General features: G+C 26.5%; 1 protein-coding gene across 9 annotated transcripts in view; it reads left to right on the top strand.

The window, feature by feature from the left end:
* LOC147802117 (dual specificity testis-specific protein kinase 2-like) overlaps positions 1–25,262 on the top strand; it is a 55,046-nt gene that overhangs the window by 21,537 nt on the left and 8,247 nt on the right. For 6 of the 9 annotated variants that reach the window (XM_087154027.1, XM_087154024.1, XM_087154028.1 and 3 more), the window contains exons 4-6: positions 1,610–1,702; positions 18,030–18,179; positions 22,384–22,466. In XM_087154027.1, coding sequence (XP_087010153.1) covers positions 1,610–1,702; positions 18,030–18,179; positions 22,384–22,466 — 326 coding nt within the window. Of the gene's footprint in view, positions 1–1,609; positions 1,703–7,841; positions 12,827–18,029; positions 18,180–22,383; positions 22,488–25,262 lie in introns of those variants that run through there. The other 3 variants (XM_087154030.1, XM_087154032.1, XR_015429976.1) reach the window with 3 other exon arrangements.

Consider the following 25,262-nt stretch of genomic DNA (forward strand, 5'->3'; position numbering starts at 1 on the left):
TATTGTAACTGGTATTAAAAATTTTAGTGTAGTTTTATTGTTAAATGGTATTTAGTATTTATACATCTTATTAGAATTTTAATCATTAAACACAAAAAGAATTTAAAAAAAATTCTGATTGGAATAAAATATTACTCTGTTGAATCTGTATCTCTTAAACAAAACATGATTTTAGCACTGATAAAATGCTGCACTGTGTAAGTTAATTATTTTTTTTTTTGTTGCTGTTGTTGCTAAAATTACTAATGCAGAAAAATCTTAAATACTAATTTTGTTAATTTGTATAACAGAACAGAAAATCTTAACAGATAGTTTATGTTTTCTCAGAATTACAAAGAAGCTTCAAAAACCCTTTTTTTTTTCAAAATAGATTAAAATAAATGTAAAATTTGCCTCATTTATTTAAATTTTTTCTGAAACTCGAAAAAAATGTTTTTGTTCATTATATATTTGATTACTTGATTATTTATTTCATTATTTATTTGATTACTTGATTATTTATTTCATTATTTATTTGATTATTTATTTCGTTATTTATTTGATTTACTGATTAAACAAAATATTTTTAGTCATAAAAATTTAATTTTTGAATGATCAAAATGTAAAAATAAAAATTTGAAATGTAAAATGTCAAAGTGAAGTGTACATTGATGTAAACTTCCATGCAATTGTAAAATTAGACTGAATATTTTTGTTCAAATTTGTAAAATATGGTTTTTAAGTAACTTTTAAATTTTCTCTTTTATAACATATTTTATTTTCATTATTTCAAAAAAGGTGCCAATAAGTTTAAAATTATACATTTTTGCCTATTTTGATATAACCTTTTGCTGTGTATATTTTCAATTAGCCAGTATTAGGCTTAAACAAATATAACATATCTTCATGGTACTAGTGTAGACAAATGGTGGTATGGGTAATGTGGACAATGATTCTGTTCAACTTCTCAACAAGCCTATGCCAAGACATTCTTCCCTTAGTCAAGGTTCTCCAATTTATTATCTTTAAAACTTGTAGGTCCTTTTCAAGGCAGTCTAAAAATCTTAGGTTTGGCCATCCTCTTTTTCTTGTACCTGTTGGCCTGGCACTCAAAACTTTTTTGGTTGTCCTGCCATCCTCCATTCTTATAATGTGGCCTGCCCATTTAATCCTTTGAATTTTTATAAATTTAATGACATCAGGTTCTTTATATGCTTTGTAAAGTTCTGTGTTTGATCTTCTAAACCAGGTATTGTTTTTACTTATTCCACCAAAAATGCTTCGCAGTATTTTTCTCTCAAATCTAGCTATCATATTTTCATCTCCAAGGGTCATTGTCCAGGTCTCACACGCGTATGTAAGCACTGATTGTATAAGACATTTATAGAGTAACACTTATGTTTTTCTTTTTATTAGGATTTACATAAGATATTTTCTTAGACCATAAAAACACTTATTGGCCATCATGATTCTCGTGTGTATTTCTTGTGTAGTGTCGTTTTTGTTATTAATCTTAGACCCCAAATAGGTGAAACTATAGCCCTCAGCTTTACTCTCCTATAAAATATTTCACCTTAAAAAGTTCATTAATAATGTTTGAGTTGTAAACTAAAAATGTTTATGTTTTCAGAACAATTTGGACACTCCTCTGAGAACATTGATACTTCTTCTGGCGTTCCCTTTTTATGATCATGATTCTGAAATGGTGTATGTTGCTGGAAAGGTCAAATATTTTCTTTTTCTTTCTTTTAATGTCTCAAACAAAATAATGCTTTTTAATGAATAATATGCTATTTTTATAACTATTAAGAGTTTGAAACATCTCAGGGTTCTTAGTTGCCCTGATATTCTTGATATTTCTGATCATATATAGTCCTGATTTTTATCTTTTTTGTCATGATGTTCCTGATTTTTGTGTGTTCAGAACATTTCATGTATATAATTACTGAACTGTCCATAAGAGAGTTTGGGAATGGTTAAATTAATTATTTTGGGAATGGTTAAATTAATTTTGAAAAAAATTGAATTTTCAATCCAAAATCTTTTAAAATGCACACAATTCGATGGTTCAAATTTATGACCCACTAACTTATATACACTATTAAATCATACAACCTTACCTGCAGGATACTTTGTTACAAATTATTTAGGAATGCAGTCACTTTAAGAAAAGATTATCAATAAATCTTACGTAGTATAAATTTTTTATGGTGAAGAATTCACGGTTCATACACTTATTTATGAAATTACAATAACAAACTTTAAAGCGTTGATTTTTGTAGTTTTAAAAGCTATATTGATTTATCTCTTTCATCTAATTTAAAAAATAATTAATGCCTATCATGTCGTAACATTTTTAAATGGGAAATTGAGGTATTATCCACTAAACTACTTTTGTACAAAAGTGTTAATACATTCACTGTTCAAGATAATTGTATCAAGAGATTTGTATCAAGAAACCCTACTTTAAACTTATTTGATTAATACGTTGACTGCCGCATCACCCATATTCAGGTAACAACATAGTTTCTGATCAGACCATGTCACTCGTATTGGGATGATGCTTATTTAACTCCTTGTGAAGGATATTCGTATGTATTTGAAAAGATATTTCACAGGACGTAACAAAACTATTGAATTTTTATAAAAGTAGTACAAAAGTGATTTATTAAGAAAATTATTGTGAACCTCATGAAAGCGTTCTTGTTCACTTCGATTTGACTCGCTAAGAAATAAGTTTTCCATTTTCTTTTCGAAAGTTTAACTAGTTAGAGTAAAGATTTTAAGTTATACTCCTCGTTGATCCGAACTGATCATGTGAAGTGGCGAGATAAGAAGCAACTGACACAAATAAACAGACATGATACCATGGAAACAATCGGAGTGATATATTATTCTTGAAATCTCCAGAGACTCACATTATTAAAATATTATTGAAAGTACTTAGCAGAATACGCTTCGTACCACGGTACTCGCGGCGTGAAGGCGATTTCACTGTAAATGCGTGTGGCAGTCTACGTTTTAAGGAAGTCTTGAACTGTATTACAAAATTTAATTAAACATTGATATGAGGAAATGTTAACTGATTGATACTGATTATTTCAATGTAAGAGCACTGTAAAATTTTATATGTATTGATCTCTAACTATTATGAATTCTTCAGTACTCCATTAATAGAATTATAGTGGATACTGTTAAACTATCTGACTAAACAAACTTTTGAAACTAAAAATAGTATATTTTGTAATTCTTTTGCGAAAAAATTCACTTTTAATATACTTAAGTAAAGCAAAATTTGTCTTTTTTTTTCTTTTTAAAAATATGGTATATCAATACTTTGCAAAAGAAATGTTCTAAATTGTTTTCTTTGACTGTCACAAAAACAGGACAACTGTTAGTTCACGATTTTGATTATTCTTATCCTGCACTCTTTATGCTAGTTATGAAAATGGTTCAAAATGTCAATACGGAGAAGAGTCACAGTTAATGGAAATATAAAGCATTTGTAATCTAATTTTTTAATATTTGAAAAATTAGTATAAGATTGCATTATCTAAGTATGCTGAACTTCGCAAATTTTAAGAACTATTCTTTGATTTTTTATAATTTTCTTGTAGGTAGAAAAATCTGGCCAAATTAAAGGCTTTTTAAAAAAAGTTTAAGATTCTTTTTTTTTTCTTTTTGAATATTTAAACTTTTTTTTGTAAAACATTGACATTTCTTTAGAGCAAGATAATCTCTCTCTCTTTATAAATATGTCTACACACAGTGCGCAAAATAAAAAACGAACCACACTGAATAATTTTTGATTTGATGATCAGATCTTCACATTCTAGGGGTTAATCTTAATGGTTAAAAAAGTGATCTCAATTATGCCAATTAATTTGTGCAAATGATGTTTAAAATTATTAAATTAGACTAGACTTTTTTTACTGCTGTTACTAGACTTTTTTTACTGCTGTTACATTCTGATACCTTGTGTTTTTATTGATTACAAAGTAATATAAATAAAATGAATTTTTATAATCAGAGTTAATTAAAGTTGGATAAAAAAATTTCTTTTTATATATTTAAGAAAATACTATTATTTTAAGGAAAATTATGTAGGGCTAGTTTTTTTTCTTTTTTTAATAATGTTATGCTAAAATATTTTTGGAATTGATACTGATTTATTAAAGGAAATTCATTTAGCTTATTACCTAAAATTTATTTGATTACATTGTTTAAATTTTATTATTTTCAGATTTTTATTTAATGTAAAGAATTGATCATAAACTTAAACTTCTGAGAGTATAAATAACTAAATTCAAAAATTCTGTATTTATCTCTACAAGTAAATTTTATTAGTAATTATGGTATGAATGAATGCATAACACACAAGGGAAAATAGCTTCTGAATGGCATTTAAAAGTTAATGATTTTTTTAAGTAATATATATATACAGGATTATTCATAATTCGCTCCGCCTGTAAACGCCATTTTTCTTTACTACAACTGGCTTCAGTGGTGCATGTTACTGCCATCTACCGGCAACTGCTTAAATTAAAACTTGGATACTTTCGGAGTAATTTCATATGTTCTCTTTTGCCATATTCGTCTCCGTTTTTTTACTATAACACTTCGAAACCCCCAGAGGGAATTATAAATAACCCTGTATATTACTAACATATATTTGTTAATAAAACTTTTTTCGAAATAATTGAATGCTGGACATTTTTAACTCCTTATAAATATATAATTTTTGTACTCTTAAAATCACTAATTGTCACAATAGCAGATTTATATTAATATGTTAGCTTGTTAAAGCTTTTAACTGTATTCATAATTCCATATTTTTAAAAAAAATGGTTTCTGATATGGAATTTACTCAAAAGTTTGGAAAATATCTGCTATAAAGAATGATATTATACAATTGAAATGTTTTACATCTTTATCAAAATAATTGAAAATATGCATCCCATTCTACCTATACATAATAAAAACTGAATTAATAGTTTTAGTGATTCAAATAATTTAAGTACAATATAAATGATTTCTGCATGAGATATGCCCATATTTTTAAAGTGACTTAAGTATCTGATATTTCAGATATCTTTTATGTATTTTTGCATAAATATCATTTTTGAATATAATAGAAATCTTCAACAATGCAGATTCTTTTATGTTTTTTTAAAATTATTATATTTTTTTATAATATATATTATGTGTATATTTGATAAATTAGTAAACCCAAACCAATTTAAATAATTACCATTTTATAAGAATTTAGTTTTAAAACTGATGCTGTTCATCTTTGGCAATTTGAATATTGTTTTATTATTTAGTTTGTCAAATAAGCTTGCTATAAGCAAATCAGTAATCACAATATTGTAATTTTCTGTGTATGAAGCTTATATTTAACATTCCAATAAAATATAGAAATTTCCTGAATTTTAATATTTACATTGAAAAATGTATAGATGTCAAATTCAAAGTTTTTTTTAAAAAAAAGTTTCTGTGGGTGAAAATATTTCTTTAAATAATATAAATCAAATATTTATTTACAAGTATGAGATATAAATTATTATTTTTTTTTTTGTAAAAATTATCAAGGGAAAAAATGTGCTTAGAACTTACTATAATGTAATTTGATTATAGGAGAAAATGTTATATACTGTTTTATTTTTCACTTTTCAAACACTGATATTGAATATCAGTGTTCCATATTAAAAAAATACTTTGTTTCTGATATGGAATTTACTTAAAAGTTTGCAAAGCAAAAGGATTAATCTTTTACGATTCTCCATTTCAAGCAACAGATATATGAAAGTATTTTGATTTGATATAAGTCTAGAAAAGTTAGTCGTTGTAAGAGTGAGAAATTTTAAAATGTACTGTGAATCCCCGGATTTCTCATTTCTCATGAGATCATTCTTTAATAGATATGGGAAAATAATGAATGCGAGTCACCATAAAAGACTCTAAATAATGACTTAATTAAATAAATTTACTATAAATATAAAAAATTTAAATTTAAAAATTATATGCTTTAAAATTATTTACAATGCAAAAAAATTATAAATACATTTATTTATTTAAAATGTTTGACCGTAACAAATTGCTGTCAATTTTCCGTAAGTTTTTTGCATCATTGTTTCGAAGGGTTTGAGGTCTTCCAGGATTACAACAGTCCTTAAAAGTCCTTAAAAACTGCTTATTTTTTGTTTTTAAAAGTAAGGGCCCTTAAAAGTACTTAATTTTGGTGCAAGGTTTTTAAAAGTCCTTTATTTTTTTCAGCATCACTATAGTTGATAGGAACAATTTTTCAGTTCAATTTTTTCAAAATGTTGTTCTTTAGATCGTCACTTAGAATTAGACCTTGCATCCAGGATAAAACATTTATGAGACCAATATTAATGTGTTTGGGGGGGGGGGCTACAAGCAAAGGAAAAGAAAGCATGTCCTTACATTAATATATTAATTCTTTCATTAATATGTTCTGCTCTTTGCCTAGAATAATACTCTATGAGGAGAGTGACACTTTCTAAAAGAAAAGAATAGTGTAGAGAAGGGGGATAGTGCACATGGATGAGGTAGGACTTTTTTTTGGGGGGGGGGCAGTTTTAAGGTGCCTAAATAGAAGACCAGTTTTAAGGTGCCTAAATAGAAGACCCACACTTTGAAATTGACAGAATTTAAGAAATTCAGTTATATTGTTACCGTATATGCTTATAGGAATTAAGTAAAATGCTATGAACAGAAGCATCAGAAAGTATTTTTGAACTAGAATCCATAACAAAAACTATTTCCTAAAATCTTGAAGAATTAAATAAATTTGTATAATTTTTCAATTTGTAATAACTGTAAATTTATAGAAAGCAGTAACATTTTTTTAAAATTCATGATTGTACTGAAAATTAAACCAATTTGTAATAAACAGGGTTTAAAGAAATCCAACCCACCTAGGTTTTTCATCAAAATCCTGGTTAATTAGCTTTTTAATGAAAACCTAAAGTTTTTTCAAAAATACTTTTAAGTATTTTTTTCTTGAGTACCAAATAAAAAAGCATGATTTACATCTAACAAGAAAGTTAAATATTTGGTTACTACTTATAATTTGTTTTGTTGCAACCTAATTTTTTTTTTTTTTTTTTTTTTTTTTTTTTTTTTTTTAAGTTTTAGATTTTTATGCTATTATTTTTATTTCTTAAGAATAAGCAGATTGTTACGTAAAAATTTAGATCTCCTCATTTAAAAGATTCTTAGATTTTAATAATCATTTTATTCAGCTAACATTCCAACTTAATATACTGTTTTTAATTTTTATTCAATTTTTGTTTGCTGGACAGGTTTTGCTGGAAATAATTTTGCGTAAAATTCATCATAAAAGTAAATATAACACATTTGCTGTATACTAATAATTTCAAAATTGTTAATAATAACCTTTTCAATATGTTTTTCATAAAATGTTCCAATATTTTTTACCTGATAAAGTGATACTGCAAGATTTTTTTATAAAAAAAGAATACCCCTTTCAGTTTTAAACTGAATAAAATATCAAATCATAATAATAATAATAGAGGATAATATTAAGAATGATAGAGGGTGATAAAGAAATATTACTAGTAAAAATCTATACATGATGTAAAAATAATTCATCACTATTTTTTAATTAAGGAACCTTATCACTTTTCTGGCCATAGGAATGTGTTTAAACTTTTGAAAAATCATTTTTGACTTTTTTATTTATATGCTTCACCTATAACTAATAGAAAACATATTGGTTGGAAAATTATACATTTTCTCAAACATAATTGTATTTATAATAGAAATATTAAATTAACTTTGGATGATGAATGATTTAGAATTAATTCTTCTTTCAGTTGCCTGAGACTTGTAAGAAATTAACTTGTCTTGTCAAAGAACTGCAAAATAAATTGCAAATAAAAGATGAATGAATCAAGGAACTGAACGAAAAACATTGCCTTCTACAGAGTAATTTCTGCAATGACAATTGAATTTTCATATGTATATTGTATATAAGTTGATTTGACATTTTTTGTGTATATTTAGTTTTAATATTTTTTTTTATCCAAGTGATATTTACTCTATTAGCATTTTTATTCTCTTGAGTTTTATTTTTTTAGAAAGAGAAATCTGAGTAATGTCTTTTTGCTTTTCTTTCGATTTCTCATTTTTATAAAGAAGCTCTATTCTTGTATCTTTTTTAGAATCCTCAAGCGTATAAAAATGCTTTTGATCCTTTTTGTAGTAAACTTTTCTTCTGCTTTAAAAAGATTGAAAATTAAGCTGTTATTAATTAATAAGCAACTTTGTAAATTGCCAGCTATGAGCATGTAGTCTATTGTTACAGAAAGTAGAACTCTGAAAATTGTTAGATGATTGAATCTAAAATACTGAATTTCTTACTCAGGAATTTCAAATCTATTTTTAATGTTTTCACAGATTAGTAACATTAAAGTTAATGTGTTAAAGTTAATCGATTACAAAATAAGTAATTAATGCTTGTTTTATTAATCAAAGCTCATTATCTAAACATTTATAATATGAAAAAACACAAACTTTATATTTTAAAAACATTAAAGGCCTAAAGAAATGCTTAAAACTAATCATAATATCATCATTGCCAATAAATTGTTTTAAAATGTAATTTTAAATTAGTTTTGTAGCAAAATAATAATTCTGCATTTCTAACAAATATTAGAGCACAAAGTTATGAAATAAATATATGAATAACTGTATAGTTATGTAGAGATATTTTATAATTATGTATTTAATGTTACTGACTTTTTTTTTTTTTTGAAGAAAACATGCCTGTAGCAAAACAAAACGTAGTGCACTCAAAAGTAAATAATAAAATTAATGACTTGCTCAGAATCTTTCTTTTCTTAGCTAGTTTAATAATAGAAAAGTGTATGTTTATTATAATAAAAATATTTAAACAATATAAAAATATTAATTCTAAAAGGTTAACAATCCACTTTTAAGATAATCTGAATCCAACAAAAGAGAAAGTTTAAGAAATTAAATGCATAGTTAATGCAAAAGGGGGGGGGAGAATATGCCACTAATTGTTTATTCAACTAGTCATTGACTGATAATAGTTTACTTATTTTTAACCACCTAACTAATTTGGTTATATTTTGACTTAGTTTTGTCTATGATATTTGTACAATCTATTTTCTCATATTTTAATGAATTTCTCTAAATTTAGCTGTAGCATTATTTTCCTTGACCACCATGTTTTATATATATATAAAAAAGATATTATATATATGATATAATTATATATATATATTAATGTTTTATACATTTGTAACTGTTTTATACAGCATTTTTCTTCCTCTGTGCATTTAATTTTGGTTTTAATATATTACATTATATTATTCGATACATGTTAATAATTATGGAAATTATGTTATTTCCTTCTTTTTTTTTATGAGAATGGACCAAACTATTTATCTTTCCCCCTTTACTATGTGTTCAAATACTTTTCTAAACAAATCCATGCTGTTTCGTTTTTTGTAATCATTTTTTTAACTATCAGCTCTTATCTGCATTATTTTCATAACTTGGCATGTAAATTCCATTCCTCTTTAAAATATTTGTTTTCTTTTCTTGATCCTAAATATCGTTCTTTTTGATGTATTGTATATAAAAAAAAGTATCTGAGCTTTTTATTTAATTAAACTGTAAAATTAAATTTCATGTTTCAAATGCATAATTGTTTAAAAAAATTTCCCCTCATGTTAACATCATTTGTAAACATTAAAATGTCAACATATGCAAATTTAAAGAGAAATAAATTAGAACAAAACAATTTTTTTATTTTGTTGCAAAAATATTATTATATAAGTATGTATATATTTTTTTTGTTTGTGAAGAAGAACATTGTAAGTAAAACTATGAAAGTTTTATTTTAAATATATATATATAATTTTTATCATAATAAGAGAGCTATCTAAAGCGTAATACTGATTTAAAAAAATTTAAGATTGAAAAATTATCTTAAAAGTTTCTGAGTTATTTCCGTTCGCTTTGTAATATTTGATTTTTTTAATTTTATTTAATTTTCAGAATTGATAATTGTTTTTTTTTTTTTTTTTTTGCTCTTTTATTCGATTGCATTATTTTCTGATTTAATGTATAGGGATTTAAAACTTCCTACATGACTTTTGCTTCTTTTTGAGTGCATGCTGAAGTGCCTGTAAAAGTGGTTCAAATAAGGGTGCATTTTTCTGAATGAAATTTTTTTTAATTTCTCAAAGGAAAATTGAGAAGTTTTGTATTGCTTTTACTTTTTTGTGTGGCTGACTGATTCTCTGATTCTTTTTCAGAATGTGTATAAAGTTTTAGAAAATATAATTTGTAATCTCATTTAAACTATATTTATACTTGCACTGTAATTTCATTCAAACTGTGATGAGTTAGATACAAATCTTGTCTATAAGATTAAAGACTGAATTTAGAATTACATCAGTATTAAAAAAATCTGCGCCCACTCCTGATTTATAATTATACATCTACTAAATGCACCTAATCATTGAACTCACCTTTTGAAAAAAAAATTTCTAGTTGTATTCCATTGAAATGTGCTACATTTTTTTATTAGTCCCAATAGAACTTGAAACTTCCACAAAATGTCATTGTGTAATTGTTATAAATATTTTATAAAATCTTTGCTTGTATGGTTGATTCATTAACATTGTTGATAATTTGGAAATGAATAATGCACTGTTCTGATAAAAAAGAAACATTTTTTTTTCTACCCTTGCAGAAAGTTGCATTTCAATGACTTTTTATTGGTTGATAAAAAGCTGCTGTGTTAATTCTATGGGAGCACTATTTCCTTTCACATGTGTAATCCTTTAGAATTTTGTACCTCACATTAAGAACCAGATTTTGATGAGATTAGAACTCTTCAATCTCTTTTTTTTTTAAATATTTGTGTCAATATATTTCTCATTCTTTAATATTTATTATTTTTATTTTAGCTCTTGTTTTAATATGTAAGTACATTCTGAGTTTTTTTCTAACCTTTTGCTTTCTATTGGAATAAGAGGCTAGCATGCTAAGTGCTATATCTAGATTATATCTACAATTAAATGTAGTTTTAAAAAGAAAAAAAAGTTTTTGATTGAAATTTTTTTTGAAAAAAATATTTAAATAAAATAAATAATTATTAGTTAATAAAGAAAGAACTATTTAATAAAAAAATAATTATTAAGTTTTTTTTTTATTTATTTACTTTTTTAACAATAAGGGTATTTTGTGTAAACTTTAAAGCATCATTAGGTTTTTTTTCTTCATGTTATCCAAAGTTGAGTTCATGGTTGTGATTTAAAAAGCCTAGAATGGTAACTACACACAAAAATTATGTGTGCCAACTATCATAAATGTATAAAAGTAAAATACTTGGTGTCTCTTTTAAATATAAATTTAATATATTTGTTTCCCTTTTTCTATATTAATAAAATTAAGTTTTATTTCCGATAGTTTTATTTGAATAGTAACCACCTAACTACTTATCTTTTGTGATAAATATGTGCATAAAGAATGTTTTTTTTTTAAGAAACACCTGTGCTTATAATGTGGAAAATTTGTTCCTGAATTCACTGTTCTGCATCTGAGAACCTTTTATCAGAAACAATGTAAATTATTATTTTATGTTTTATAGAAATTAAAAAAAGCTATAATTTTAAGGGATTTTTAATTTTTTCTGGGTTTGAGAGAAACTATAAATCTAGAACAATTTACTGCTGAAGATAATTATTAAATACAATAAAGTTTGAAATGTGTGAATTAAAATTCATTTCTCTAAAAAAATATTCTGCTAAAGCAGAAAGTAAAGAAATAAAAATAAGGAATATTTTTGAGTTTCATCAGTTTTATCTTCTTTTTTTTTTTTTCCTTTTAAGAAAATAGAACATTAAAAATGAAATTGTATAAAAGAATTACTGGATAAACTTAAAGTCTGGAGTTACAGACATTTTAAATCTAAAATGAAATAAAATAAATTGTTATTTAAAGCGATGTTCTAAAAATGAAAATGGAGAGTTAACTTTTTTTTCCGAAAACCAACGACCTCTAAATTCGACCTCTTCTCTCACCGAACTTTGGGACCCTATTTTCCATATTGCGGCAATCTCCTCTATTTTGGGAGTCAAGAATCCGTAGAAAATACGTTATTGTATCTGATATTTTGTAACTTAAAGTATCCTCTGCATTAACTAATTAACAGATTACCTCAACCCTTGAAGTTGTTGTCATTGGATTAATCGAGATGCTTTTGCTTATTTATATTTTTGCGCACTGTTCATTACTTTAGTTCTACTATAATCTTTCACAAGATGTTCAAAAATAGCAGTGAAAACACATGAAATGCGATAAAATTAACATGCAAGTGCACAGCAACTGCATGAATTTGCACATGAAAAAAAGCTTTTTCCTCTTTTCCGCTAAAGCGTTTTGTTTAATATACTTCTTTAAAGAAAGAAAGGAGTACGATCTGAGAGAGGTCGTCAACTCAGTCAGTGGTACTATTATATATTTATCTATTAGAACAGATAGATAAATAATTTATGTAATATGTATTGTTGTTGTTCTTGTCGTCGGGTATAAAGACAGATGCGGTGCCATCTATGGTCAAGAATTAGACTTCTGCCACACCTGTTTATAGGGCGGACCCATTCATACAGCTATTCATTTATCCACAGGTCGTAATTTTGGCCTGAACCGGAGAAATCTCCATTTCAGTACCACCAGTAGTACACATTTTTAAGAGAACATGGAGGACTTTGTGATCCGACAGATTCAACGTGCACCAGTCACCATTCTTGCGCGGGGAGTATGTAGATATAATATTTTTTTTATTATTCCTTTTTGTAATTTAAGCGATTGTTGTTGCTGTCGGCCATTAAGGCAGAGGGAGTGCGTTTCGTTATTTTTTTCTAGTGGTGCCATCTATGGCTAAAAATTCGACTTCTTCTACACCCATACGTCACACCCGTTTATAAGGCGCACTCATTCATACATTCACAGATCGTAATTTTGACCTGAACCAGAAAACGATCAATCTCCAAACCCCCAGAGGTATTGATTTGTTATGGGAACATGGAGGACTCTATGACCTGACAGATTTAACGTGCACCAGTCACTACATGGAGAGTCTTCGGCCTTCTGGATTCGCCTTATGTAATATGTATCTACTATTACTATGGAAAGCTACCTAATCGATGCTGGACGGTAATTTTAAAGTTGACAGTTAGGTCCGACTGGGAGAGTCTTCTAACGTTTGAACTTTAAATTTGGTGAAAATAATCGAAATTCTCCTAACACTGTTTTGAAAGCTGGGATAACCTGGTTGGTAGAGCACAAGGTCCATGTCCAAGAGGTCCATGTCCATGAACAAGAAATTTGACAATTTTGCCTTTGCGAGTACTGAATATCTTTTAAAATAATAGTGCTTATTTAAAACAAACAACATTATTTAAACATTTTACTTAAGATATTGGTTTAAAGAAAATTATATCAATGAATTTTATGAAGAGCACTGTTTGGATAAAATGCAGTATAAAATGGCTCTATATTGAAATGCAAATAAATATAAAAATTTACTGTGTGTAATCCCCCAGAGTTATTTTCTCTTGCTTAATAAAAAAATATATTAAACAGTACGTATCCAAGGTTTTTTTGGGTCACTCTGTATTTTCTATTTGGTATATTTTGTATAAAAACTATTAACACTTAAAAAAAAATTTATTCATTGAAAGCAATATATTCTCCAAGCTAAACATATTATTTTCTCCACATCTATTTAATATGATGTATTAAAAATAACATTTTAAATAATATTGACACTTTTCCTGTACCTATCTATACTTTATGAGAAAAAAATAACACGCTGACCTGGAAATTTTAAGATTTTTACAGGAAAACCTGGAAAAATCAGGAAAATTTGAAATCTGATTTGAATGGCCACCCTGTATAAAGAGAATATCCTTCCTGAATTTCCACTGCTTGTATCAGTGCCTTTTTTTTTAAATACTTCTGTTATCATAAATTTTCGTTTTGTATTCTCTATCTTTCTTCTTACAAATATCTTTTTTTTTTCCTTCCTTGGGACATTCTAGTTCTATATTGATTACTCCCTCAATAAACTTTTAACTATAAACTAAACATGCTATGAAATAAAAATGACTCAGCTTTATAAAAAAAGTGTTCTCTAACAGTGGAGGAGCTGGTTTAAACTAGTTGAATTAGGATACATTAGCATGTGTTTACTTTCCTAGATTTCCTTTTTAATGGTCAACCAATCAGCTTTGATTACATTTTGTGTAATCGAGGGGATATTTAGTTTTTTCTCTATGTTACATCCCCTCTGTTATATGAGAAACTTCAACATTTTTAAATTTCTTTTTAAAAATCTAACATAATAAGATTGTACTAATATAGTTAATTGTAAAAACCAGTTATTAAATTAACAAGTTTTTTTGTGCAATGAATAAAATAAACTTAAAAGAGTAATTGTAACAGAGGGGACAAATATATATTTAAGAAAATTTTTGACTTAAAAAATAAGAAGAAAAAATTCTTTGATGGAAAGCAATACATAATTAGACTCAAGAACATTTTATTTTACAATAGAAATCAGGCAATATGTAAAATCGGAATATTTTTAATAACTTATTCTTCTTTAAAATTGAAAATTTTTTGGCAAAATAAGTCAAAATCATGAATGCTCTATATTTATGATAAATTTTACTATAATCTTGTATAACTCCTAAAAATAACTTCTGAATTCATAAATTACAACAAATTTCCTTTAAAATGATACTAAATACGAGATATTGCTTTAAACTTTCAAAATTCAATGCTGGTTTCAGATGGCATGGAATTCAACTTTTACATAAATTTAATGGAAAGTGATAATGTAAAAGATTAATCCCACTCTTATCCTCATTTAGTCTATTTTGTTTTTTTAGGTTATTATTTATTTTTAATCTATTTTAGAAAAAAATATAGTTTACTTGCATATCCCTTTAATTATTTCTTAGTAAACAATGTTTTTAATAATAATAATAATAAAAAACACTTCAAAAAATCATACCCTAAATAATGTTTTTATTAATTATATCGTATAAAAATATTTTATATTTAGATTAATAATTACTTTTAAAAAATCAGTTTATTTAAATCTAATTTTTTTTCTTTTTAAATTACTTGTTCTAAATCTTTTTTTTTATTTATTTAGACTTATAACATATATACAGGGTCATAGCTTTTTTAAAAAGTGCTTTTTTCATTGGGTGTTTTTTAAAAAGTGCATAATTTTCCCTTTTTTCAAAATGAGATTTTTACTTTACCCTATTGATTTTCTCTACAAATTATGCAAAAAGACACAGTTCACATTGCTCTATTCAGTGTTTTCACAATTAATTCAATCCCTATCTATTTTGGCGTATTATCAGTTCGTAGAGTATGAAAACGCCATTCGTTTTACAGGATTCAAAATTTCATGATTTTTGATAATTGTCAAAAACAATGCCAAAATATTTATTTTTATTATTTTTTTTTTTTTACATGACAGTTAAAACAAGATAAAAACCGTCAATTGTCAAAAACTTTCCAACCCTGCCTAGTTATGATATTTTTTAAAAAGTGCTTACAAATATTTTTTGAATGCTTAAAATGTGCTTATTTTTTGTTGCACCCTGTTATATAGTTTTGGGTAGTAATTCTTATTTGTGTCAGTGTATTGTTAATAGCAAAATATACGATTAACCACATAAAAGAAATTAGCCTTTTATAACACAGTTGACAGGATGTGGGATAAATGCAGATTGAGTATAGGTTTCTTCTATGTTAATATTAAGCTTTCAATAAGATTTCCAAACACGAAAACTGCCAGTTTTTTTAGAAATATGCTTTTGAATCTTGGTGCAATCCTTTTTTTTTTACTTTATTGGCTTTATAAGAGATAGAACCCCCAGTGGCAGAATCGTTGTGACACGACGACATTGTCACAGAGAGTTCTTGCAGAATTCGGTTATATTTTGGGCAGTTACTGATATTGATTTTTACGTGTTTTTTAAATATCCCTATATATTTCAAACAATATGGAAAATTCGAATTGTGCATTTGAGTATTAGCTTTTTAAAGCAATAATTCTATCGAATTTTTGTCAGTTATTGCTGTGGATTTCTCCACAGTTTTTAAATCCAATATTTTTGATACAATATTATTTAAAACGACCTAATCTCAAAACGAAACATGCAATTGATTAGTCCGATTTGCATCACGCAAATCGGACTAATCGATCGCGTCCCGTGACTTCGCCGTTGATCTTTTTTCCAACAATTACTACAATAGATTTCATGATTTTTAATTATTTTTTTTATTGTGACGATCACTTACAAAATACAAAGAAGGGAGTAATTTTTACGTCTCCCCCCCCCCCTCCAACAAAATGCGAGAATATCACCCATAATATTCAAATAAAAAAAATTATTATATGTTCAATAAAAAAAAATTACGCATATTTTTTTCTTATTTGTTCCTTTTGTAAACTCAGCGCTTTTGTTATTTTAAATTAGTAAGATATATGTTTGTTAATTATTAAAAGTATCTTGCAGAAAGACATTAGCGGTGGAGAGTTTTGTCACAGGGAAAATGATCTTATCTTGCATATTTTTATTGATGTACGCTTTTTATTTATTATAGATACATACATTCAGCTATTGCATAACATATATTACTTTTTATATCAGTGTACTTTAAGTATTTTCACAAATGTGTACATTTCTTACATATATAAATTTGTGTACAACAGTCATATTAAAATAATGTTAATCTTGTTTTGGCGAAAACTTAGATTTGAGGTGATTTTTTGTAATCAAAATTTTGACAAAATAAATCAAGAAAAATGTTGATACAATATTAAATGTGTTTTAAAGTGAAACTTGAGAAATGTTGATGAAAAGTTTTTTTTTTTTATGGATTTTCCTTTTTCTGGATTTCCCTTTTTTTTTTATAGATTTCCTTTGTTGAAATATACTTTTTTTCGATTTGCAATTTATTATGAAAATATGATATTTAATGAAGGAATTTTTTACAATGTGTGCAAGAATTTTGATAATGTTGTAACTGTTGACTTTTGTGTTCTTATTAGCATTAAATTAGTTTTTGATTGTTGTATATATACACCGAAGAGCCATTACACTATGACCACCCTGCTAATAACGTGTAGGGCCACCTTTAGCCCTCAAAACTCCTAGCACCCGCCGTGACATTGATTCCACAAGATGCTGATAGGTAGTCTGAGGTATCTAGTACCAAGCGCTCACCAACTGGTCCTGCAATTCCCTCACATTACAAGGGGGTAGCGTGGCACCACGAAATTGGTTTTCCAAGTAGTACCACAAATGCTCTTTTATTGGATTAAGGCCAGGTGAATTTGGGGGCCAAGACATAACTTAAAAGTCACTGGAATGTTCTTCGAACAAATCCATGACGATTCGACGCTTATGACATGGGGCATTATCCTGTTGGTAAAAACCATCCCCCGCAGGAAAAACTGTTGCCATGAATGAGTAAACCTGGTCTGCATCTATGTTCAAGTAACTTACTGTTTGTCTACAATAGATACTCTGCCAGAAATTCGTCTGCAGCTGTGGTGGTGACTATGGTAACGAGGTATGATAGTTTCAAGTGGGGATGAGGGGTCCCTCTTTAGGACTAGTTTCGGAGAAAGAAAAGGAGACCTGTTCGTCGAAGCCACCCTCCCTAAAATGCCCTCTTCTTGTTTCCATATCACCAGACTGCCGCAGACTTAGTGGCGGTCAGGGATTGTTCTATGAGGATTATGGGTCCTAATGTGCCCCATGGAAACATTGTTCCTGGGCGAGAAACCATGAAAATCTAGGCGAGCCCAATGTTATAAATGGAGGGTGGTCATAATGTAATGGCTCTTCGGTGTATAATATATATATATATATAATTGATTATGTAACCAAAATTTCTGATGATTCATATTGTAAATTTTTTTCTAGTGCATTAATGTTGGAAGCTTGGAACAGCTTTTTCAGAACAAGCATGTTGAATTGTCATGGGAGACAAGAATTAAACTGCCATTAGATATAGCTCCTGGCATATGTTACTTGCATTCATGTGGTGTTTTTCACAGAGATCTTACTTCAAAGGTATGAAACATCTGTTATGATTTGACCTCATCTTTCTTTTCATTCTGTGTTTATTGTTGTGTTGCTGGCATCAGATTTATTTGATTAGTATTTTTATTTTACTTACTTGTATTTTAGTGTGTACACTGGTAAGAAATTACCAGCTTTTAAAACTATTTTTACATCTCATAATATAGTGATAATTATGAAGAACTGAATATGTATTGTAAGGATAAGAACTGATATTTATTTTTATTTTTTTTGTAACAAAATCACAGTCATATTTGATTAAAATATAAAATGTTTTTATCGTTTTCTTTAAAAATTGTAATGTTCTTTCAAAAAATGAAAGAAAAAACATCATTTCTAGAGGGAATAATCTTTTAAACTTCTGTGATTTCACAATTTTCGTTATTATTTATTATTTTTATTTTATCAATTTAAAATTTTAGTTGAAGGCAAGCCAGTCATTGGCGAATTTTTTTATTCCGAAATGAAAACAGAAAAATCAGGAGTATTTTTTTCATTTTTGATGAACAAGTAAAGTATCTTTAGAATGTAATTCTGCAGAAAAAAAGAAAGGAAAAAAATTCGCTTTTGTATTTTTTTCAGCTATTTCATTGCTTCAACTCTTTCTTTACTCTGTTTTTCAAATTTAAAATCTATAAATATGAAGATGCAGAGTATAACAGTTTTGGTTATACCTATCATTTCAGAATGTTTTTATAACGCTTTTTTGAATTTATTGTTGTGTTTTTGTCGGAGAAAATAGTAACTTCATTAAGTCATGAAAAATTCTTGGAATTAGTCTTTAATAGACAGGGACAGTGATGACGTATTTTATGACGTCAAACCCCGCCTCCTTCCAAACGCGTTCCAAACAATTTTTCGAACGAACCATTTCAATGGCATTTCCTATGTGAATTTAAGACGGCAAGATCTTTAGTTTATTATTGAAATAAATAAATTTATAAGCGCTTCTAAGGGACTTATTCCTAATTTAAGTAGTTTTCTTTATACGGAGTATCAGTAGATTCTACGAGTTAAGCGCATTAAATGCTATAAAAAAAAGTTTTAATATGGTCAAGTTATCTTTAATTTTGATGTATAAAAATCTAAGCGTCAATATTTTTAACTCTTGTTTCATGTTTAAAATAATGTCTTATTTTATTTAGAATTTGTTACATATTCTTGACCTACATCTAATTTTTTTCTTTAGTTATGGATAGGCATGCACTGCTTTAAAACGTTTTGTAATTAATTTTTAATCTATAATTAGATTGTATTTATCAATACTAATATGTCTGTTTATTTAATTATGTCTTCTGTTTATTTAATTATGTCTGATGATAAAATGTGTAGTTATTGTAAACTTTGTTTGCTTAAGATTTTCTGATTATTGATGCTAATTCTCATAAGCTTTAGTTTTTAACTACTAAATAGGAATAAATTATGTAACTAACTTATTTAATTTTAAATCTGCACAGAGTTTTAGTTTAAACTCAGATTTATTTTGACTTGAGATTTTATCTTGTTTATATTTGTCAACATCATCATTAATTAGTTTTTAACTATAGTTTTATGCATTAATTATTTGAGAAAATTAAGTTATCTATTATCTAATAATAATATTAGATTATTTCTTAACGTTAGTAGTGTAGTGCTATATTAATGTGTAGTGTTATCATAGTACAGTGTAGTGGTATGTTAAAAGGGCCAATATTATGTTTAGTTTCCAGAATTTTAATATATAGAATAGCTAAATTATTTTAGAATTTTAAATTTCTAATTTTCATTTTAAAATGTGAGAGGAACAATTTTTTTTAGGTGTTATATATGAATTTATCTTAAAATCTCAGATTCCTATTTTATTCGATAAGAAAGTGCAACATGAATTTTTTAGAATTCTTTAAAACATACTTATCCCATACATAAACTTTTATTTAACATTCATATTTATTAATCTATGTATTCACATAGATGTTTAAATTTTACTTATTTAATAATATTAATTTCGCATGCATTTCAAATAAATATAATTCAAATTTTTAAGAAATTTTTTAATTTAGAAACTTAATTCTTTAATGTATGTATGCATATTTAGTTATACAGCTTTTATTTTGGCAAATGTTACTGTTATCACTTTTTATAGAATAAAATTTGTACTTGACAGTCTAAATCAAAATTTTTTAAATTACCTTCTAGTAATATTCTATTTGTTGCAGTGAACGTAACATTCAAGTCATCCATATTTATTTCATAATTTGGTTGTAAATATGTTTTAACAACTCTTTTGTTTATATAATTTTTTTTTTTTTTTTACTTCCTATCATTTTAGTAAATTTACCAATTAATTTGAGCTATTTTAAAAACGTGTATCTAAAATGCTTTATAATTTTCACTAATTTATCTGACTTTATTCATGCTTCTTACATAACTTTTTAATTTGTTTTAAAATTCTCATAATTATTTACAATTAATAAGTTGTCTCAATATTATAAAAAAAATTGATTTAATATAATATACATATTTTAAGAAAAATTAAACATAAATTAGAAATAACTTTTTCCAAATAATAAAATTCACAAATTTCCGATTTCCAGATTATAAATACAATTTATATGGTAAATATTAAATACAAATTCTCTCAATCATATATACAAAAAGTTTTCATAATCATTTGCAATTAATAAGCTATTCCAATTAATATCATAAAAAGAGATTAACGTAATATTAATATATGCAACACTTTTTATTGCCATGTCAGTGGTTAAATTCGACTCTATATTAATATATTCAAAGATTTAGTTGACCCACTTTTAACTACATGAGAAACGCCATATTGTTTGCTCCGTTCAAAACTTTGTTTGGAACGAGGAGAGCTAGTGACGTCGTTGATGACGTAGGACTAACCCTGTCTATTTGAAAATCTAAAATGCAGCAGATACCCTGTAAATCATAATCAGTTATTTTTTTAACTGTTATAAATTTAAGCAAAATAAAAAATCTAAATTTATCTAAAATAGTTTTTTAATTTAAGTTTGAGCCATGCTTTAAGGCACAATGTTTTTCTTCCCCCCTTTTCTTTTTTGCTCCTTAAGGTTTTTTTTTAATTAATTAATTAAACCGAAAATACTTAAACAATATTTTTTTAGTTGATTTGAATTTTTAATACTTGTAAATCTTAATTGAACTACTATGACATTTAACTCTTTGACACACAATTTTTATTAAACATATTTTTTATTACTTAGTATTAATTTAGGTCAAAATGAGTGAAAAATATTATATTTAGTGCTTTAATAATTTATGGTTATGATATACAGCTGAGTCTTTTCATGTGTTAAAGATTAAATCTTCCAAACTCTGCTCACTTCCAAACAATAATTTTTAAATTTGCACATAATTGCAGTTATTTATATTTAAGAGGAAGTTATTTATCATTGAAATTTCTTTAATTTACAAAATCAATTATTGATCAATTTTAATGTGATTAAAAAGAAATTCAAACTACTTTTTTTGGATTTTATATTTTAGTGTAAATATAATTATGATATAAATTATGATATATAATTATAATCTTCTAACAATTTGTTTTGGTAACTATTACTGATTTTCATAATTGAATAAAACCAAAATATATGTGTTTACAATTAGAGGGTTTGTAATTAGAATATATATATGAAAGGGACACTGACATACCATCTGAATCAAAAAGTTTAAGATGAATTGAGCTTAACCTGTGTCTGACACAAGTTTAGTTTAGTTAAAAGGTTTTAGGCTAAGGCTAAATTTTTCTTTCACTAAATTTCTCTTTTTCTGAAAGTTAAAGAATTAGACTGAAATCCTCTTTGTTCTTCTGTTAATAAGTATAGAAAAAGGTAGTGACATATAAACATTTAAAACGAATTAAATCTTTTCATATGATCCTATAGTCTCTAATATAGCTTTTTATGTTTCTCTCATTGTAAATTATGCTTTAATTTGACACATCGTTATGCACGCAACTTTAATTCTTTCAAATTAAAGTTTTTTTGCTTTAAACATTTGAAATCTTTTATCTTCATAAGTTACTATAATGTTCTAATTTGCTGCACACTTTCAATATATGAGACATAAAAATTTTTCATAATTTTAATATACATTGTGTTTGTAAAGAAAATTTTAAAGTTTTAACTTTTATTATTATTGTATATGATTTGTAAATAGTGACTTTGTTCTACAGAATGTCCTCATCAAAATGAATGAAGATGAGATGAACGCAGTTGTTGTTGATTTTGGCTTAGCAGAGAAAATACCAGATTCATGGTAAACAGTAACTGAGCACGAGTCTGTATATCTTTTTTGAATGTTTATAGAACATTATTTTAAAATATTTTCTGTATTAATCTGTTAACTGGGTGAGAAACAAAATAGCCAAACTAACTTCAGCAATTGATTATTCTTTTGCAAAAGTTGAATTCTTGTCTCCACCTTTTATACAATTGCTAGCTTGGTTAGTCCATCTTAATTTAAACAGCTTCCTAAAACTTTCAAAAGACTAACTGTTTAAAATTTATTTTTAATTAGCTTAAGATAAATCAGATTAGTTGTAACTCTCTTTCTTAATGCTAAAAAACTTGTAACCATTTTGATGAAGTTACCCAGCTAATGGATAAATATCAATTTTTCAATTCAAAACTCCAGTTTGAATTTCTGGTTTCTTATATATGATGTTATCACTCCTTGATTGGTAGATTCCAGTGATCAGTACCAACAGATGGCGATAATTTTTTTATTTTTATTGTTACAGTAAAGCGCATTTTTTCTGTATCACAACTATCTGTAATTTAATTGCAGTCCCAGTTTATTCTTAATATATGCTATGTTAAAATAATTTGTTTATATTACTGAAAAACACAAAATATTGGTTATATGTTTTGGTTATAGGTATTATATGTTAGTTTTTTTTGTTGTTTTTTTTCTGTGCTTTGTCTTTTTCTTCTTTTTTTTTCTATGTAATCTCTAAATATTTGCCTTGGATTGCAGAAACTCTTAAGGCAACCTAAACTCTAAAATACAATTTTTCCCCCTTCAATTTTTTTCTTCTTAATTGTCTATGTGTATGGAAAGAAATGTACAGTGGGTTTTTTAAAAAATAATACATACATATAGTCTTGCATATTAATCAGTCCTTTTCATTTTTTGCTTATGGGGCGTTGAAGAACATGTCCAATGTCGATTGCTTTTCTCTCTTTTTCTGGTAATAATTAATAGCATTGTCATTGTAAAGATCCCCAACCCTACTGACATCAGCTTGGTTTGGGTGCCATTCTAAGACCATTGCTCTGACATCCTCCTACTTTTTCAAAATATCTTTAATAGCAGATGTTGGCATTGGTCCTCTTTCATCTTCCTCTTGTTCAGACAGAGACGCATTTCGCTGTGTTTCTTGGTGTTCTTCATTCAAAATTTCTTGGAGTTCTTCTGTCGTTAGTTCATCTTCTTTAAAATTTCTCCTTTCAATGATCGTATTTCGTATGCGAAATGATAAAAAATGTTTAATATAAAATTTTTTTCAGGCCAAGAAGTGTTCGTTAGAATTCGTTTTGTTCATTATCCGAATATGTGTTTGTTGTCCGAACACAAAAAATCTTTCTTGAAAGTGTTCGTTATCCGAACACAAATATCTTTCATGAAAGTGTTCGTTAACCGATCTGTTCGTTAACCAATCACCCACTGTATATATTTGTGTACTCAAATTGTTAAGTAATGGTATGATTGTTTTAAACTTATTTCTATTTTTTTCTACATTGATAACATTAAATGTCATCTTAACAATGGCTATTGCATTGTCAAAATTAGTGTTCTTATGAAATATTAAATTTAAATTGTTTGATTTTGTGTTATACATAATTTACTTTGGTCCCCTGAAAAAAAATGCTTTGTTGTAATATTAAAATTTAAAAAGATGAAGGAAGCATAGTCATTTTAGAAGGCCTCTTTTATCCTGTAGTGTTCTTGGTGATCATGAATGCTACATTTATCTTAGTGGTAGTAAACTAAAGCAGAAATTTTAAAACAAATAGAATTTTTGTTAAATGTTAATCCAAACTTATGAGCATTTGTGTATCAGACTTTTCATACATCAATTTAAATCATTTGCACGTAGTGGTAAAAAAAATTTTTTAAATTTAGTTAGTTAAAATATTAATACTTTACATTTGCTACCATTAAAAATATTTTCTGTAACTATGAAAATTCTGTAGTTGTTAAAGTGTTTGCACATTTGTGACACAAACGTTTATGTTGTGCAATAACTGTTGCAGCATCACTGCAAAATGTCTATGAAGGAAAAAAGATCTGATTTTTCTCTTTTTTTAAATTTAGAATTTTTTTGTAGAATTTGTTTAATTACATTCAAAATTAGCATGTCTCAAAAATATATAGCAGTTTTAAAATCCCTTGAATGATTCAATATAAGCTTAATATGTATATATGTTTTTTTAATAAAAGTGTAAATATCTTAAATTATACATGCTAGTATTTAAACTTCTTTTGTCCTTATTTTGAGACTTTTTCTGTTGAATTATAAATTTAAATGCTTTTTATAATGAAGCTTAATTGTTTTTTCTAAAATATTATGATGTTATCTGTTCATTTAGATATTATTAAGATAATAAGGTATTAAGACATTAAATACACAAGTTGGTGACCTTTGTGCTAAAATACAAACTAAAGGCAAACAACATTAAAGAGCACAAAAAATTTATAAAATGCAGACAGCTGTTTCGGATGCTGTTCGAGCAACCTTCATCAGTGCAACAGAAAGAAATGAGAGAAAACAGAGTAAATATAGAGGAAGGTGACATCACAAGAGGGTTTAGAGCAACGACCAATAGGAGGGAAGGGTGAATGGATGACGACGAATAGGAAGCAAGGAACAAAAAGGTGGTTAGTTAGGTTTAATCATAGATTTCCAAACAGGAGTAAGATAAGGAACGCTTCATTGACCAACAGTTTGGAATTTTTGAAAATATGATAAGACTCGTAAAAATCTAAATCAAAAATCAAAGAACAATTTTGAATGACTTTAGAAGAAGAAAAATTAAAATTATGATTAGA

Source organism: Parasteatoda tepidariorum, chromosome 10 (genome assembly GCF_982258835.1).
Source record: "Parasteatoda tepidariorum strain Cologne lab strain chromosome 10, Ptep-v5.0, whole genome shotgun sequence".
In the NCBI taxonomy this organism is placed as follows: domain Eukaryota; kingdom Metazoa; phylum Arthropoda; class Arachnida; order Araneae; family Theridiidae; genus Parasteatoda; species Parasteatoda tepidariorum.